This window comes from Coenobita brevimanus, chromosome 34, assembly GCF_032717465.1.
Source record: "Coenobita brevimanus isolate Jiangsu-jjx chromosome 34, ASM3271746v2, whole genome shotgun sequence".
Taxonomy (NCBI): domain Eukaryota; kingdom Metazoa; phylum Arthropoda; class Malacostraca; order Decapoda; family Coenobitidae; genus Coenobita; species Coenobita brevimanus.
The window spans coordinates 5,316,007-5,332,257 of NC_136987.1; the positions used below are offsets into that span (position 1 = coordinate 5,316,007).

Below are 16,251 nucleotides of genomic sequence, written 5' to 3' on the forward strand. Positions count from 1 at the left end.
AAGGGATGTCTTGCTATAGAAGCCATTTCCTATTGCTTGGTTTTTCAACTTCCATATTTTCCTCCTAGGTTTTTTTTTTCATCACCTGCTCCTTAAGCACTGTATGACATGGTGTTTAAGGAGCGGGTGATGAAAATGAGGACCTATGCACCTGGGAGGAAAATATGCAGGTTAAAAAACCAGGCAGTAAAGGATGCCTTCTATTGCGAGATGAGTAAAGTGGTGGCTGAACAGGGAGACATTGATAGAAATGTTAATGAACAGTACAGAGCCTTCAAGAACAACCTCTTGACAGTTACTGATTTATTGTGTGGATGGACAAGGGGTCCACCCAAGACATAAAGTGGCTTGATGATGGGACGAGGGTGTAAAAGCTGCAGTTAGGGAGAAAAGGCTTTTCCAGGAATGGAAAGAGGGTGGTAGCAAAGAGGAATACTTGACTGTCAAACATAGAGCTAGAAGAGAGGTTTACAGGGCAAAGTCTGAGTCTCGGAGACATTTACTTGATAACCTAAATAGTTTGGAAAGGAAAGATATGATATTTAAGGTGGCAGATCAGATGAAGAGATAGAATAGGGATATCATAAGTGAGCAGTGTGTGAAGAATGATGAAGGAAAGGTAGTTGTGAACAGTGGGAATGTTTAAGACGCCTGGAGAGAGCACTACAACTGGTTGTTGAATGAGGAGTTTGACTGGGACAGGGAAAGTTTGGAGCCAGCAGATCTGGTGTCTGGCCCTTGGCCATTAATTGACACTGCTACTTTGAGCAGGGCAGTAGGCTGGATGCAGTTAGGGAAGGCAGCAGATGTGTTTGGGTTGACTACTGAAATGTTGAAAGCCTCAGGAGATATAGGAATGAGGTTAGTCACTGTTTTGATAAATACGATCATATATGAGTGTGTTGTCCCAGATGATTGGCTGAATAGTGTAATTGCAAATTTTTACAAGGGGAAGGGTGATATCCCTGGAAAGATGAAATTACAGATGCATAAAGCTTTTGGACCAGATAATGAAGGTAATGGAGAGAGTCCTAGAAGCTATGATTAGAGAATGACTATTGATGAGATGCAGTTTAGGTTTATGGTAGGCAAAGGGACCACTGATGCCATATTCATTGTTCGACAGCTTCAGGAAAAATAAAGAGGAAAGAAAGGGGAACTGTACTTTGTTGATTTGGAGAAGGCCTTTAACGGAGTTCCTAAGGAGGTGATGAAATGGGCAGTGAGAAACTTGGGATCGAGGAGTGGCTGGTTAGGGTGGTTATGGCCATGTATGTGGGTGCTCGCACCCAGGTAAGGGTGAATGGAGGTTTGAGTGAATAGTTTTTCTTAGGGTGGTTATGGCCATGTATGTGGGTGCTCGAACCCAAGTAAGGGTGAATGGAGGTATGAGTGAATACAGTAGTGCACCAACTTTCGCTACAGCAGGATTCGCGGAATCCAGTTTCGCGGCATGCACCAAATATTCCCTAACTTCCACTTTCGCTTGAAAAAAATCGATTTTCGCGCACAAATTTTGGGTTTGGGACAATATTTTGAACTTTGAATTTCCTGCACCGCCCGCCCGCAACCCACCGCCATCTTGAATGACGTCATGTCAACACTCTGTCCACCCATTCCCGCCATTGTGTACGAGCGTGCTAGCTCCATTGTGTTGGATTCTCACGGTTCAATGGCCTCTACTATACCTGGTAGTGTGGGGAAAGGGCTTGGTGGTGTGGGGGGAGAGCCTGGTGGTGTGGGGGGAGGGCCGGGAGGCAGTGGCGGTGATAAAAAGTGGCGCCAATACGTCTGGCGTGGCTAAATAAGCCCGCCACGCGCCTCGGATACTTACCCCCAACATCCATTAAACACCTCAACCTGGTCTCTGTGGTATGTTTCTCCTCATATAATGTGTACTGTACAGTTTTGATTGTTTGTATCTCACAATGCAATGTACAATAGTGATTTGATGTACTGTATTGCAAGTGAAAATGAAAATCTGATGTTACTTTAGGATAACCGGGAACCAATTAGCCTTTTTGCCATAAAGACAATGCCCCAACTTTCGCTAATTCCACTTTCGCGCATTATTTTTGGACCCAATTAGGCGCGAAAATTGGTGCCCCACTGTAGTTTTCCGTGAATGTTGGTGTGCATCAGGGGTCAGTCTTGAGCCCCTTGTAGTAGTTGTTCCCTAGGCAGTCTGGCCGAACAGCCCTGAGTCCCTTAGGAAGGCCATGGCCGAGACTGGGCTTTCCCACAGAGCTCTCAAAGAGTGTATGTTGTGTTGTTGGCGTAGGTGATTGTGTGCAATGCAGTCTTCCATAATGTGCTTAATAGTATGGGGTGCTGTGTTGCATCCTGGACAGGCATCAGCGATGGAGTCATCCAGCCTCTTCTGGTAGCTTAAGAGGGCTGGATGGTGCCCACATCTCAGCCTGGCCAGGTGGACCCTGTCCTCACGAGGAAGATAGGATTCAGAAGGGTGGATGTCAGGAGGCCGTGCATGCAGCTGTGTGTTGTCTTTGAGTGACTGAATGGAGTGGCAAGTGATTTGAGTCTGGATATGCTTCTGGAAGCTGGTCTGAGGTGGGCGAGGGGGGAGAGATGACAGTATTTGTGTATGGTATCGTGTGCTGGGTGTTGTTTTGATGTTCCTTGGTGTGGGTGGATGTGCTGCCATGTACTGTAGTGGATGTTGTGGGTTTGAGCCCCTTGTTGTTTATTATGGTACTTGAATCCCTCTCATGTGGCTTCAGAAATGGACTCCTGTGGGAGATGTTGTATGCTGATGATTTGCTGTTGATTGCGGAGAATGAAAGGGAGGTGAAGTAAAAGTTTAGGAAGTTGATAGATGGTATGGGGCACAAGGGCATAAGAGTAAATGCAAATAAAACAAAAGGGCTGGTATCTAGGGCTGGTGGTGGTACTGTCAAAGAAGAGGGGAAGTGGCCATGTGCGATTTGCCACAAGGGCATGGGAAGTAATTCCATCTTGTGCAGTGTTTGTGATAAGTGGGTGCATAAGAGATGTAGCGGCATTAGAGGTAGACTGTGAGATAATGCTGATTTCATGTGTGAGGTGTGTTGGGGATAGCGTGTGGAGAGTGGCAGGTGTTAAAGGACTGAACTTGCTGGTGAGTCTCTTGAGTGTGTGGAAGAGTTTTGTTGTTTGGGAGACATCCCGGAGGTGGGGATGGAGCTAGCTCTGTGGCTAGAGTGAGGAGTGGTTGGAAGAGGTTCAGGGAGCAATTGCCTCTCCTAACATTGAGAGGGCACTTCCTCTGTGCTAAGGAATCTTAGTATGCAGCATGAGTTAGGAGTGTAATGCTGTATGGTAGTGAGACCTGGGCAGTAAAGGAAGAGGATATTTGCAGGCTCAAATGTACAGAAATGACAGTGATTAGGTGGATGTGCAGTGCAGTCTTGAGTAAGAGGCCTGGGGGGGCTAGGTTTTATGATGGAAGAGTTCAGACGTAGGATGGGACTGGAGTGTATTGGTGTTGTGATGAGTAGAGGTAGGCCGAGATGGTATAGGCATGTGGAGAGGATGGGGTATGATAATTGGGTGCAGAAAGTGAAGTGTTAATGGTAGCCCCCAAAAGACCTGGGACGAGGTCATTGAGCATATACCAGTAGTAAAAATTGTGTTCATGTCTTTGATTTCTTTCAGGTAACTATATAACCAAATTTTGGCGCCTGGTGGTTTAGTGGGTAATTATTGCGTTCCAATCGGATTGAGTCGGTGAAGGTTTATATCCAAGGGGTGGTTGGGGTTGATTGCTCATGTAATGTCACTCAGGGATGAGTGAGGCCGGTCACTCTCATCTTAAATGTCGGTACCAACTGCCTAGCCCAGGACTCCTACACTCCTCATGGGGCAATGTCGGATTGGATGATGGATGGATGGATGGTCTCTTAGGCTAGGGGAATAAGAATGCTAACTACATATTTGTGATAAAAGGCAATCATTGTATTCTACAGGGGGTATGAACTTGACTTTGGACATTCCCTCCCCTGCTCTTCCCCTTCTTGTCATATTGGTATATGACAGCCCTCCTGCCCAGTGCCTTTGTTGCAAGCAGCCACTACTGCAAGATTGAAGAAAGCCATGCTCATTATTCCCCAGTAATGAATGTGATAAATGAAGTGTTGAGAGTGAATATACATGACTTATATTCTGTTATAAATTTCATTTTTGCTTTTTAAATGTTTATGGGTGGCTCTGCACTGAGTGACAAGCCAGGTTTCCTGTACACCAGGAAACCATTTACTATGCTGGGTGGTAACCATATAACTGAATTATGGCACCTGGTGATTTAGTGGGTAATTAAGGCATTCCAGTCGGATTGAGCCAGTGTAGGTTTATATCCCAGGGATGGTTGGGGTTTATTGCCCATGTTATGCCATTCAGGGATGAGTGGGGCGGGTCACTCTCATCCCGAATGTCACAACCAACTTGCCTAGCCCTGGGCTCCTATGCTCCTTATGGGGCAACATAGGATTGGATGATGGACGGATGGATGAATAAATGAGTGATATTTAATAGTGACTTGGAAATGGAATTGAATTTTAGACAGTGGCATGTTGTTGGAGAATGTGCGATGTCCAATTGTAATGTGGTACTGTACTTGGGCAGTGTATTGTATAGGGTAAGAACTGTTGTGCAGATGATGAGCTGAATGTGATTGTGCGGCAAAGATGGAAAGTTTCAGGAGCATTGAGTGCAGTAACTGTTTCAGATTAGTGTGAGAGCAGAGTAAACATTACATTAGAGTGTACTAGTTCTAACATTGTTTCATTTTAGTCTGTCTATCTATCTATCTATTGCTAGATGCCTTAATCCTATATGGGGTGGCCACAAACAAATCGCCTTCACGTCACCCTGTCCCCTGCCATTTCACTGCCCTGCTTCCAATTCACACACCCCTGTCTCATATACCTCTCCACCCATCCCTCCATCTCATCCTTAGCCTTCCCTTCCCTCTCTTCCCCTCCACCTCACTCATACACTTTCCTTGTCAGTCTCTCACTCTCCATCCTGTCCACGTGGCCAAACATTTTAGTGAAATGTTATAATATTGGTGATGCTTGAGGAACATGGTTTGCAGCAACAACAGTTGAAAGAAATAATTGTAGAAGTGAGTGCAGATGACATGCATGGAAACATGGTGAACAGATATGTAGCATCATGATGCATTTTTTTTTTTTTTTTTATGCAAGAAGGAACCAAAGGCCAGGAGCCTGCAAACCGTTCCTTCCAATAAAAAAACAAAAACTTGATGTAGTGAGTGCATGGGATGATTGCATTTAATGGCTGTTTTAAGACTCTCCTCTGTCATTAGAGCTTTTCCTTGCGAAGTTTGCATGGAGAATACTGTAGAACATGTCTAAGATAGAGGTCTTACCTTACTATCTTTATTTGAACCTTGTTTCCATTGTAATCATGAGGCAGGAAGATCTAAAATTATTCTTGCTATCAGTTTTAGCTGTGGAGTGGAAGTGAAAACGGTTTGGTAGTCATCCTCCCGTGTCATAGGAGCTTGGTGACTGCATGCACTTTAGTGGTGGGTAGAGGGACTGCCACTTTTTTTTACTTTACCATACTGTATTCTACATAAGTCATCATTAATTATCAATAATGTTTTCCAGAGTGTCACAGCCTTTTTCTGTACTGCTCATTTTCTAAATTGGGGAAGTGGGGCAATACGTTCTGTAGGTACCGTTTCGTTTTCATTTCGTTTTTAAAGGCTCCAACATGCTTGCGTGCGTCGGCCTTGGTCACCTAATGGCAGCTCTCCATGCTGCACGATCCATTGCAGCTTTCCTGTTCAGTCCCTTAACCCTGAGGTCACACTTAATGACCTCGTCCCATGTCTTTCTCGGTCTACCCCTTATAACCCCACCCCCAATATTAACACTTCTCACCTTCCTCACCCAATTATCATCCCCCATCCTCTCCACATGTCCAAACCATCTCAATCTACCTCTCCTCATCACAACACCAATACACTCCAGTCCCATCCTACCTCTCAACTCTTCCATCATGAACCCAGCCCCCCCAGACCTTGGACGCAGGGACGCACTACACATCCACCTAATCGTTGTCATTTCTGTACGTCTGAGCCGGCGAATATCCTCCTCCTTCACTGCCCAGGTCTCACTACCATACAGCATTACACTCCTAACACATGCTGCATACAAAGGCCCCTTAGCATGTAGGGAGATTCCTCTCATTGTCAGGAGAGGCAAGATCTCCCTGAACCTCTTCCAACCACTTCTCACCCTAGCCACAGAGCTAGCTCCAGCCCCACCTCCAGCACACAACATGTCTCCCAAATAACAAAACTCTTCCACACACTCAAGAGATTCACCAGCAAGTTCATTTCTTTCACGTCTGACAATCTCCACCTGCTCTCCCCGACACGCCATACACATAAAATCAGCATTATCTAGCAGTCTACCTCTGATACCACTACATCTCTTATGCACCCATTTATCACAGACACCGCACAAGATGGAATTACTTCCCACGCCCTTGTGGCAAACTGCACGTGGCCACTCTCCCTCGTCTTGGACAGTACCGTCACCAGCCCTAGATATCATCACTTTTGTTTTATCTGCATTTACCCTTAAGGCCTTGTGCCCCATACCATCTCTCCACTTCCTAAACCTTTCCTCCACCTCCCTTTCGTTCTCTGCAATCAACACCAAATCATCAGCATACAACAACTCCCACGGGAGTCCGTTTCTAAAGTCACGTGAAAGGGCTTCAAGTACCATGATAAACAACATGGGACTCAAAACTGACCCCTGATGCACACCAACATTCACGGAAAATCCATCACTCAAATCTCCATTCACTCTTACCTGGGTGTGAGCACCCACATACATAGCCATAACCACCCTAACCAGCCACTCCTCCAAGCCAGGTTTTCTCATTGCCCACTTCACCACCTCTCTAGGTACTCTGTCAAAGGCATTTTCCATATCAACAAAAACAAAATAAAGATCCCTTCTCCTGCCAATACATTTTTCCTGAAGCTGTCAAACAATGAATATGGCATCAGTGGTCCCCCTACCTGGCATAAACCCAAACTGCATCTCATCAATATTCACTCTTTCTCTAATCATACCTTCTAAAACTCTTTCCATTATCTGATCATTATCTGATCTAAAAGCTTTATACCTCTATAATTTCCTCTTTCCAGGGCATCACCGGTAGTAAAATTTGTTTTTATGTATTTTTGTAAAATACTGTGGACTTGTAAATTAAAAAATAACATTAACTCTTTAAACGCGGATCGTTGCGTTTGCGATGCTCGGCGAAAAGGACTTAACGGTGGAGCGTCACGTTTGCGATTCTAGTAAATTTTGAATAACCGCGGGCAAGCAGGCTCCAGCTGGTATTGTCTATCAGTACCACCACCCTTTAGCTACAATTAGCATACTTTACCTTTGTACTACTGACCTCCGTTGTTGCCAAGTATCGCGTTTCCCCCCCCCCCCCCCCAAGGCCCGGCCAGCCTGGCTGTGATACATGGCAGCGCTCTGACTGCTCAGAACTGTAAATCTGCGCTCTCCTCTCACAAGCAGTTTATGCTAATAGGAAACACTTGTTTCCCCAGTTGTAACACTAGCTTTTTTTCACATGGTTTGCCCCTGTTTAGCGTCAGTTTACCGCAGGCTTTCAAAGTGACATTATGGCGAGTTCTAGCTCTTCCGAGTCAGTGCAAGCAGCCGACAGGAACGAGAATAAAGTGACGGGCGTAAGGCAGAATAAAAAGCGCGCCGCGGTGATCTTTTGGGAAGTAATATGATTGAAAATAATGTAGTATACATGTTTTTAGCTGTGAAAATGGAAATGTTTGTTGAGTGACGGGAAGACCGCCGCCGCGCTGCATGTCGGCCGTACACTCCGTTGATTTTAGCCTTATTTTCAGTGCTTATTGTACAAATACGGATTCCAAACTACCTTTACGTTGTAGTAGTAAAGTTTACTGTGACAGAATGAGGCTGTGGTAGAGGGGAAACCGGGTTGCTGGAGGTGTGAAAGTGAAGATTTGGTTACCCAACTTTGCAAGTCTCCACAAGTCCTTGGGTAGTCCACGAAGGCTCAACACCTGTCTCTGGAGAAAGCTGAATGTAAGTACTATCTGCCATACCAAGTATAATGTTCTAGGGTTAATCTCCGATTTTTAGCTAATATTTTCCTACAGGTACTCAGACCGCGATACAACCCCGCCACTCGGGGGGGGGGGGTCGACTGTTCATGGCCGCGTTTAAAGGGTTAAAAAAAGGTGGTACATAAAAAAGATATCTGTAGAGGAAAAGTTACCCTCTGTTATACTACTACTACTACTATATTTTTTCAGTGGTGATATAATAGGAGCAGTGGAGGCAGCAGCTCAGATATATCAAAACTACCAACTTCTGCCCAAGAGAATGGAAATCTTAATTGCCCTCCTCAAGGACTGTACCAACAGGAAGTTAAACATATCCATACCCAGCTGCATGAAGTAAGTAATCATGTTGAAGAATATGTTATACTGTAGTGCTGCAGAGTGATGTTATGGAGATAGAATTTAGGTGAGTCAATAGTTATGTTACAAGCTCCTCATTTTCAGCAGTTTTTCTCTGTTACCAGCTTGTATTGGTCTTGTGTGGGTTAATATGATGTTGTTGGTTGAATGTGTGTTTTATAAATTAAACTAACTTATTATAAACACTTAAAAAAGAGATTGTAATGTATACAGATTGCACAATTTCATCATGTAGCTATAACAGTAAATGGTGCACATCTCTTGCCAAAACATCTCATCCCCTTCATGCTGTATCCTCTCCAGGGATAGATTAGCTTCATTTCGTCTCCAGAAACCTGTTTTTAACTTTCCACAGTATCAAATTGATCTACATTTTTTTTTTTAAGAAAATCAAACACGGAAAAGAGGATCCCGTAAAGTAAATATTTTCCTGCACTGTAGTTGTTTTGAATGTTCATGCCACAATAATTTTTGGGAAAGTGTTATTTGTAGTTAAGCTTCTCAGTCTGAAGACATATTTTACCATTTTATTTAGTCTGTGCCCTGCAGATGACTTTACTCAGCTTGGGTAGAGAGATCAGGGTGTGAAGGGAGTAATGGTGACTGTTTCTAACCCTGTCTTGATCATTTTAAAGCTGAAATTTATCTTAACATAAAAAGAATATATATTTTTTTTTTTTATATGAGGAAGAAGGAACCAAAGGCAACGAGCCCGCAGAACTGTTCCTTCCAAGAGAAAAACAAAATACAAGAGAGAGCCAAATTCAAGATCCATTCATTTCGAGATGCCTGGACACACTCCATTTGAAAGACTGGAGATCATAGGAAGCAGGAAATACAGACAGAGGGAGACAGTTCCAGAGCTGACATGTTGCATAAATGAAGGACTGGGAGTAACGGTTAACTCTTGCATTAGAGAGTTGGACAGAAAAGGGGCGAGAGTTTGCTGCTAGACGGGTGTTACGCGTCCGTCGTAGAGGTGGAGGAATGCATGCAGATAGTTCAGAGGAACAGTGACCATTGAAGTAGTGACAGAAAAGAGACAAAGATGCAACAGTGCAGCAAAGAGACAGAGGTTGAAGGGAGTCAGTAAGAGGGGGAGAGTTAATGAGACGAAAAGCCTTTGACCCCACCCTATTGAGCAGAGCTGTATGTGGGGAGCCTCCCCACACATGCGAGTTGTACTCCATGCAGGGGCTTATCTTAACCCCTGCATAGAGTCAACAACTGTGCAGGGGTAAAGAAAGAACGGAGTTGGCTTAGTACACCCAATCTCTTGGAAGCAGATTTTACAAGAGATGTAAGATGGTCTTTCCAAGACAAGTCCCGAGTAAATGAAACCCCAGTCATGTTCAACGATGATGCAGGATTAAGCTGAATATTATTAAACATTAGTGGGTATACCTGTGGAAGATTTTGTTGGGTTGATAGGTGCAAAAACTGAGTCTTTGATGCATTAAAAACAACAAGATTATTTTTATCCCAGTCAGAGATATGAGCCAAGTCAGACATTAGGTGTGCCATAGCCTCATCCCTTGTTTGTTGAAGTAACTGCTGAGATGGACGTTGTGGGAATCGAATGGAAAGGTGAAGGGTGGAGTCATCAGTGTGAGAGTGGATAGGGTTAGATGTACAGCTTAGAAGGTCATTGATGAATAAAAGGAAGAGTTGGTGATAGGACAGAGCCCTGAGAAACACAGTAAGACCTCACTATAACGAACTAATTCGGGCCCAAACCATTCCGAAAAATGCGAATTCCGATAAAAGCGACATCTGGTCTTTCCCTTGCTAATCCAGACTTTTTCCGATATACAGTATCAGACAGTCCGGATCGCATGAACGGTTTTTAAACTGTTTTGACTACCATTGCGGTAGTGTACTGTGTTATAACTTCACTACATTAATCAAATGGTGTAATATATATAATAATACTGTACTGTACACTGATAAACATGTCTTTTATTTACTTTATTGTGGTGAACATAGCTGAAGTGGTCAGGCAGTCTGGACTGCTTCTGCCTTTATCAGAATTTTTCCAACATATAGGAATTTAGTCCAGTAGCTCCTCGAGTCCGATAAAAGCGACTTCCGGTCTATTGAAGTCCATTATATTAAGGTTTTACAGTATATATAAAGGACGTGTTACTTAAAAATTGACAAGGGGAGATATGCAAGAAAGCTACCAGAGTATCCCAGGGCAGATGTTGCTCTCTGTTACATGGTGGTAGTTGGTGAATTAAGGTTCGTATAAGCTTGACCACCTTACCATATGCGGTACAGAAGAGGAGAGTGGAACAGTATAATGGTGAGAGAGAAGGAAGAGGATGGTTTCAGGGAATGTGAAAGAGCTATGTCAGAATAAAGTAGCTCAGAGGTAGTTCTGTCATAGCCATCCCCGGTCTGGGGGTTCCCAGGAGGGTGCAAGTCATCTGAGATGATGATCATGATTGTGACAGTGATCCTGATGAACCCAACCTCCATACTGAGTGCTGCATGCCTAATTCATCACTTAACTCAGAGGATGTGGTGCTGGAAAGGGGCACCTTTGCATAGTGGCACTGTCAAGCTGGGTGGCACCACTGCCAGGTTATGCTAGTGTCCCTCACCTGTCTTCCAGTCACCTGGTGGATTGCAGGAGGGGGGCAGTTTCAGCCTGTAGTCTTCTGGGTTCATGTTTCAGATGAAGCTGGGATCATAGCTACTCATCTACTGCTACTACTACTCAGAGAATGTCATTTGAGTTTATTGTTGCTACCCTTGGATGAAGTTCTTCAGCATAGGGAGAAAATGGGAGAAATGGAGTTCCCCCGAGCTAAGCCCTGTATTGGACTATATAGCCCCGCTAGGGTTACAGGAGCGAGCTACCACTCCCGGCACGGCAGCCCAGGCGAGGCTCGAACTCACAATCCCCCGATTACGAGTCCAGCGCGCTACCACTGTGCTACCGCGCCCCCCTTTCAGCATAGGAAGGGCCTCTAGAAGTTTATCGTATTGGTATTAATGTTGAGTAATGTGTTTCTTTGATGATGATAATGATGTCGGTGATGGTGATGGTGATTTTTCAGTTGGACTGGTGAAAGTGATGGCCCATTAGGGCAGATGATGAGCTTGGTGGTCAGTTGTTACGGTCACCAGCAAGCCTCACACGACCTCTTCTTTGCTTGTATAGAAGCTGATCTGCCTTCTGCTGCCCAACAAGTTTTAAAGGTTAGTAATTTAATGCTTTACCCTTGATCATGTATTGCCTTTCCTGGGTAAAACTTGTAGTACTACTGTTATCCATCCATCTGTTGTCCAACCCTTTTTCTGCCCTATCAAGAGTGTAGGGGCCTGGGGCTAGACCACTTATTCCTGACATTGAAACTGAGGGTAAGTACTGGATTATTGTTAACTAAGGTAAATATGACATTGTGTTGTTTAAACCCATTGTCATACAGTTGTTTAAACCCATTGTCATACAGTTGTTTAAACCCAATGTCATACAGTTGTTCTTTCTTACAACTTCTCCCTGGGACCTCTGTCTTGGTGACATTCTGTTGATAGCTTTTAAAGAAGTACAGTGCTGGAGATGCTGGAGAGGGATGTCTTCTTGTGATAACACCATTATAACTGAGGAACTGATTATACAAACATCCCTCAGCTCCCTCTCCTCCCCATATCCTGAAGGGATGATGGTGGACTGCAGACAAAGGGCAAGTTCAGCTTGAAGTCCACTGGGTTCACAGTCAGTGAACTCGGGGCATAGAATAAACTAACATGGACCTTTGCAGCTGTAGTTGTCCGGAAGAGTTGCCACGAAGATCATCGCCCCAGAAAGTTACCAGAACTGCTTGTGAGACACCACTTCAGTATCTCTGTCTGCTGTAATTGTTAGCTGAACGAAACTCTCAGTTACAGTACAGACCAATACAAAATTCCCAAGTACATAACTAACATTTAAAGGGTTATTGCAAATAGTTATTTGACTTTAACCTCCTCAGTCCTTTGACATACTTTTCATTATAATCATTCGACCACCAGATGAATTTACTCTACCATGGAAGGGTCTCCATTAGTGAAAGGGTTCAGGAAAGCTATAGCCAGTTCTTTCAGTTCCGAGTTCTCTCAGAGCTGAATAAAATAATCATGACTCAAAAATATATACAAAATACAGTACATCATCAGACTGAAGGCATTTCTCTCGGCTGAATGTAATTTTCTTATGTTAGCCTGAATAAGATGCCTAACTGCACACAAAAGGGTTATCTCACTGAGTATTTGAGGATGTCTTTTTTTTTTTTTTTTTTTGATTAGATTAGGATAGACTTTTCAAACTGAATTGGTTAGATATATTACTTCTAAACTCCCTTCACAGTGAGAACCCTTTCCAAGTTGAATTAAGCTGTTTGGTATAACTTGTTTTGCTCAAACGTGACAGACACCAAACCCTTTTCAGCTAGGTTGATGACCCAGTGTCCAGTTGGAGGCTGATTTGACTAGTAACTAAGGAGATTTATTCCTACTTCAGCTGAAACTCATCAAATTTCATGCAGTCACAACCAAGTACTGTACCTACATTGTGGGAGTGGCCTAGTTCCATCAGAGACAAACTGGCTATAGCAGGAAGAATAAATTAAAAAGGAAATCACATGGATTCAAGAGGTTTACACAACACTTTTTGATCTGACAGACCCATGTGGAGAAAGTGAATGTGGCACTGGTAAAAAAGATGGTTGTGCTGTATGGGAAGGCAAGGCGTGAAAAAGCATTACTCCACCTGATGACTGTGTTCCAGCATGGTGATGCTGCTGCCTTGCGTCACAGGATATATTCGGCTCTTCTTGATGTTTATGGTGAGTGACTGAAGGAAATCATTATCATCACTTACGAGCTGTGTGCTTTGAACCACACTGCTTTTCATTTTTGTCATGTGAATAGTTAGAAGTCCAAAGAGTGCGCGACATGGAGTTGTCATCAAATGAAAGACCTATACTTGCCCCCCCCCCCTTTTTTCTCTCCAGGAGCATAGGGGCCAAGGACTAAGCTGTTCAGTCGAGGCATGTAAGACATGAATTACTTGTGGCTTGTCCCTGAGTGGCATTATGAGAGCAGTGATTCCCAACCATCCCTTAGACCACCCTTTATGGACCACATTTGGTTGGAATGCTCTAACTCACAAAACCACCAGGTCACTATTTGTTTGTTATATGGTCATCACACAACAGAGATATGGTTTCCTGGTTTATAGGAATCCACTTGGCTTGACAGTGTAGAGTCACCAGAAGGGTAGGCATGGAGTGAGTGAATGGTGGATGAGAAAAGGCAGGCTAATGTGATCATGCATATATACTCTAATTATTTTTCCTATCCCTAACAGTTGCCAGAGGAGATGAAAGTGGAGGAAGGAAGGCACTAGATCTGTATTGGGCCATGAAAGAGGAGGATCTCACCCCATCACCTCAGTTCCTCACCTCTCTCACTGCATTGCTGACTGCTCTAGATATCAAACTGCCCTCTTGCTTGTCATAGGGTTGGCACCATACTGCATTACCAGAACCTGGAGATAGTTAATCCTTGTGTAACCCCTATAATCTGACTTTTTTTTTTTACTCACCTCGATGCCTGCCAGTTTGTTCAGTTGTAGAGAGACTGAACTGGAGAGTTTAGTGGTAGCTTTCATTAACCTCCTTTTTACTAGTTTCACATAATTTGGATATAATTATCTGGTAATAGCAAGAACAAAGAGAGAGAAAAAAAAAATTGTCATCAGATTAAAGTGTCAACGTGTTCAGTGTGCTGACAGACTCAGTTTTATTTTTTCTACCAGAGGACTTTATTCATTGTTGGAGAAATTTCTTACTCTGAAGGAGTTAGTGGAGGATGTATTTAACCCTTCCAGTTCAAAAAGTTTCTCCAGAAAAAACTATTATCATGTACTGGTAGCGAGAATGTACTGGTACGTCTGTACTATAGTTGGATGATGTATGTTATGGAGGGGATGGCTGCAAAGTGCCCATTCTGTCCTCTGGCATCAGGCAGCCTTCCCTCAAGCTCATACAGTACCTCTCCACTTTTCCCCCTCAGTTTCATCCGTTATGTCCCATTCCCTTCCTTTTCTTCGACCATACGTACACACTCTGTCAATATCCTCTCTCTCCACATGACTAGACCATCTTGGGTTACCTCTCACTTTCCAGCACATCCATATTGACACAACATTCTTGAACTTCCTGGTTTGCCTCATTTGAATAAAACATTGTCTGGTAGTACTAAGAAAAAACTATACAAGATTTCATTGTATTAAATGAGGTAAGGATGACAGATATCTTAAATAATTGTGTTCTATCTGTGAGTGTACCTTGTGATCAAGGTGCTGTTGTCTGGTCCTGTAGTATGGGTTAATAGTACATCATTATGGTTCCTTGTAACATTTGTCCAACTTAGATACTAGTATATTCTGGCACCTGCTGTGTGCTTATTTTCCACACCCTACACTTCCATTTATCTACACCTATGTCAGGGCAGGAGTGATCTGCCATGGAAATCAAGGTCAGGGTTCACAGCCATTCCCACCCCCCCACAAGTGTTGCAAGTATGAACCATGTAATCACATCTTCATGGAAGACATAGGCCTGAGTGTGAGGGATGGATATGGGAATTTCTAAGACTTGTATACAGTATATTACTGGATGCATGACTCATTTCACTGGGTCATCTGGTGATCGGTCCCTTACTTTGTGTTTGCCTTTCCCTGTTTCTAGATCCTATGCACACAGTGTTCTGTATGTCAGTGAGAAATAGAATTATGATGATGTGATTATGGTGTCTGATTTTCGCATCCCACAAGGTTTTCTGTGATATATTTTTCGGGGTAACACCATTGTCATATACTGTACATTTTTGTACAATCAGCCTCAGAAGTTATGTCATCTGTCCTGGTTTTCTCTCCATGAGTTTTGAAAATCAGGTGAGTCCACAGCAGCTAACACTAATAATTTTATTTGTCTACAGTTCAGTGTTGTCAATGTCCACTGCTACACATTCACCATCCTGATTTTCCCTGACCATGGAAAAAGAACAGGAGGTGACAGGAATTTTGATGCTGACTGTACATCTTCCAATTCTAACTAGGAGAGTCAGCTTTCCAGTACCTTACCTGTACTGTACTGTATTTAAAACATCATTGGTTAAAGATATACAGTCCATAACACGTTATTGCTATGCTGTAACATAAGCGCTCCCGGCTGAGTCTCTGTAATAATGACTTTCCATCTTTTCATGACTGGGATGCACAAATTTGGAAGGCAGCCTTCCATGAAGTACCAGTATTTAAGGTGCCTCCACAGAAGTAAAGCTACCTGTAAGACCAATGCATGAAGATTGCCAGCCTTGCTGTAGGACTGGCAGACCTTAAGTATAGCAGGCCATAAGCACAGGGAATATGTCAGAGCAATCTCCCACATCAGTCGAGATCCCCTCTACTAATCAGAGAGTGGATATATCAGACGCTCAAAACATTGCTCAATATTACCAGCCAAAAACCGACCAATGACAATACTGATTCACTGATTGTCAACTGAAGTTACGTGGTATGACTGCACTGACTTACCTCATGCTATGAATGCACTGACAGTGTAACCACTAACATAATATGCAGCACCCACATATGATCACACTGACATCACATGATCCCTGACATGACATGAGCACTACCATGATATGGCATAACAGCACTCACATGACATGAC

At 43.5% G+C, this 16,251-nt stretch overlaps 1 protein-coding gene across 1 annotated transcript in view; it reads left to right on the top strand.

Moving 5' to 3' along the window:
• Positions 1–14,032, top strand: part of LOC145396088 (uncharacterized) — a 38,531-nt gene extending 24,499 nt beyond the window's left edge. Inside the window, exons 6-9 of the mRNA XM_080269554.1 lie at positions 8,357–8,500; positions 11,590–11,731; positions 13,194–13,356; positions 13,881–14,032. Of these exons, the coding sequence (XP_080125680.1) occupies positions 8,357–8,500; positions 11,590–11,731; positions 13,194–13,356; positions 13,881–14,032 (601 nt within the window). The remainder of the gene's footprint in view (positions 1–8,356; positions 8,501–11,589; positions 11,732–13,193; positions 13,357–13,880) is intronic.
• The last annotated feature ends 2,219 nt before the right edge of the window (positions 14,033–16,251 follow it).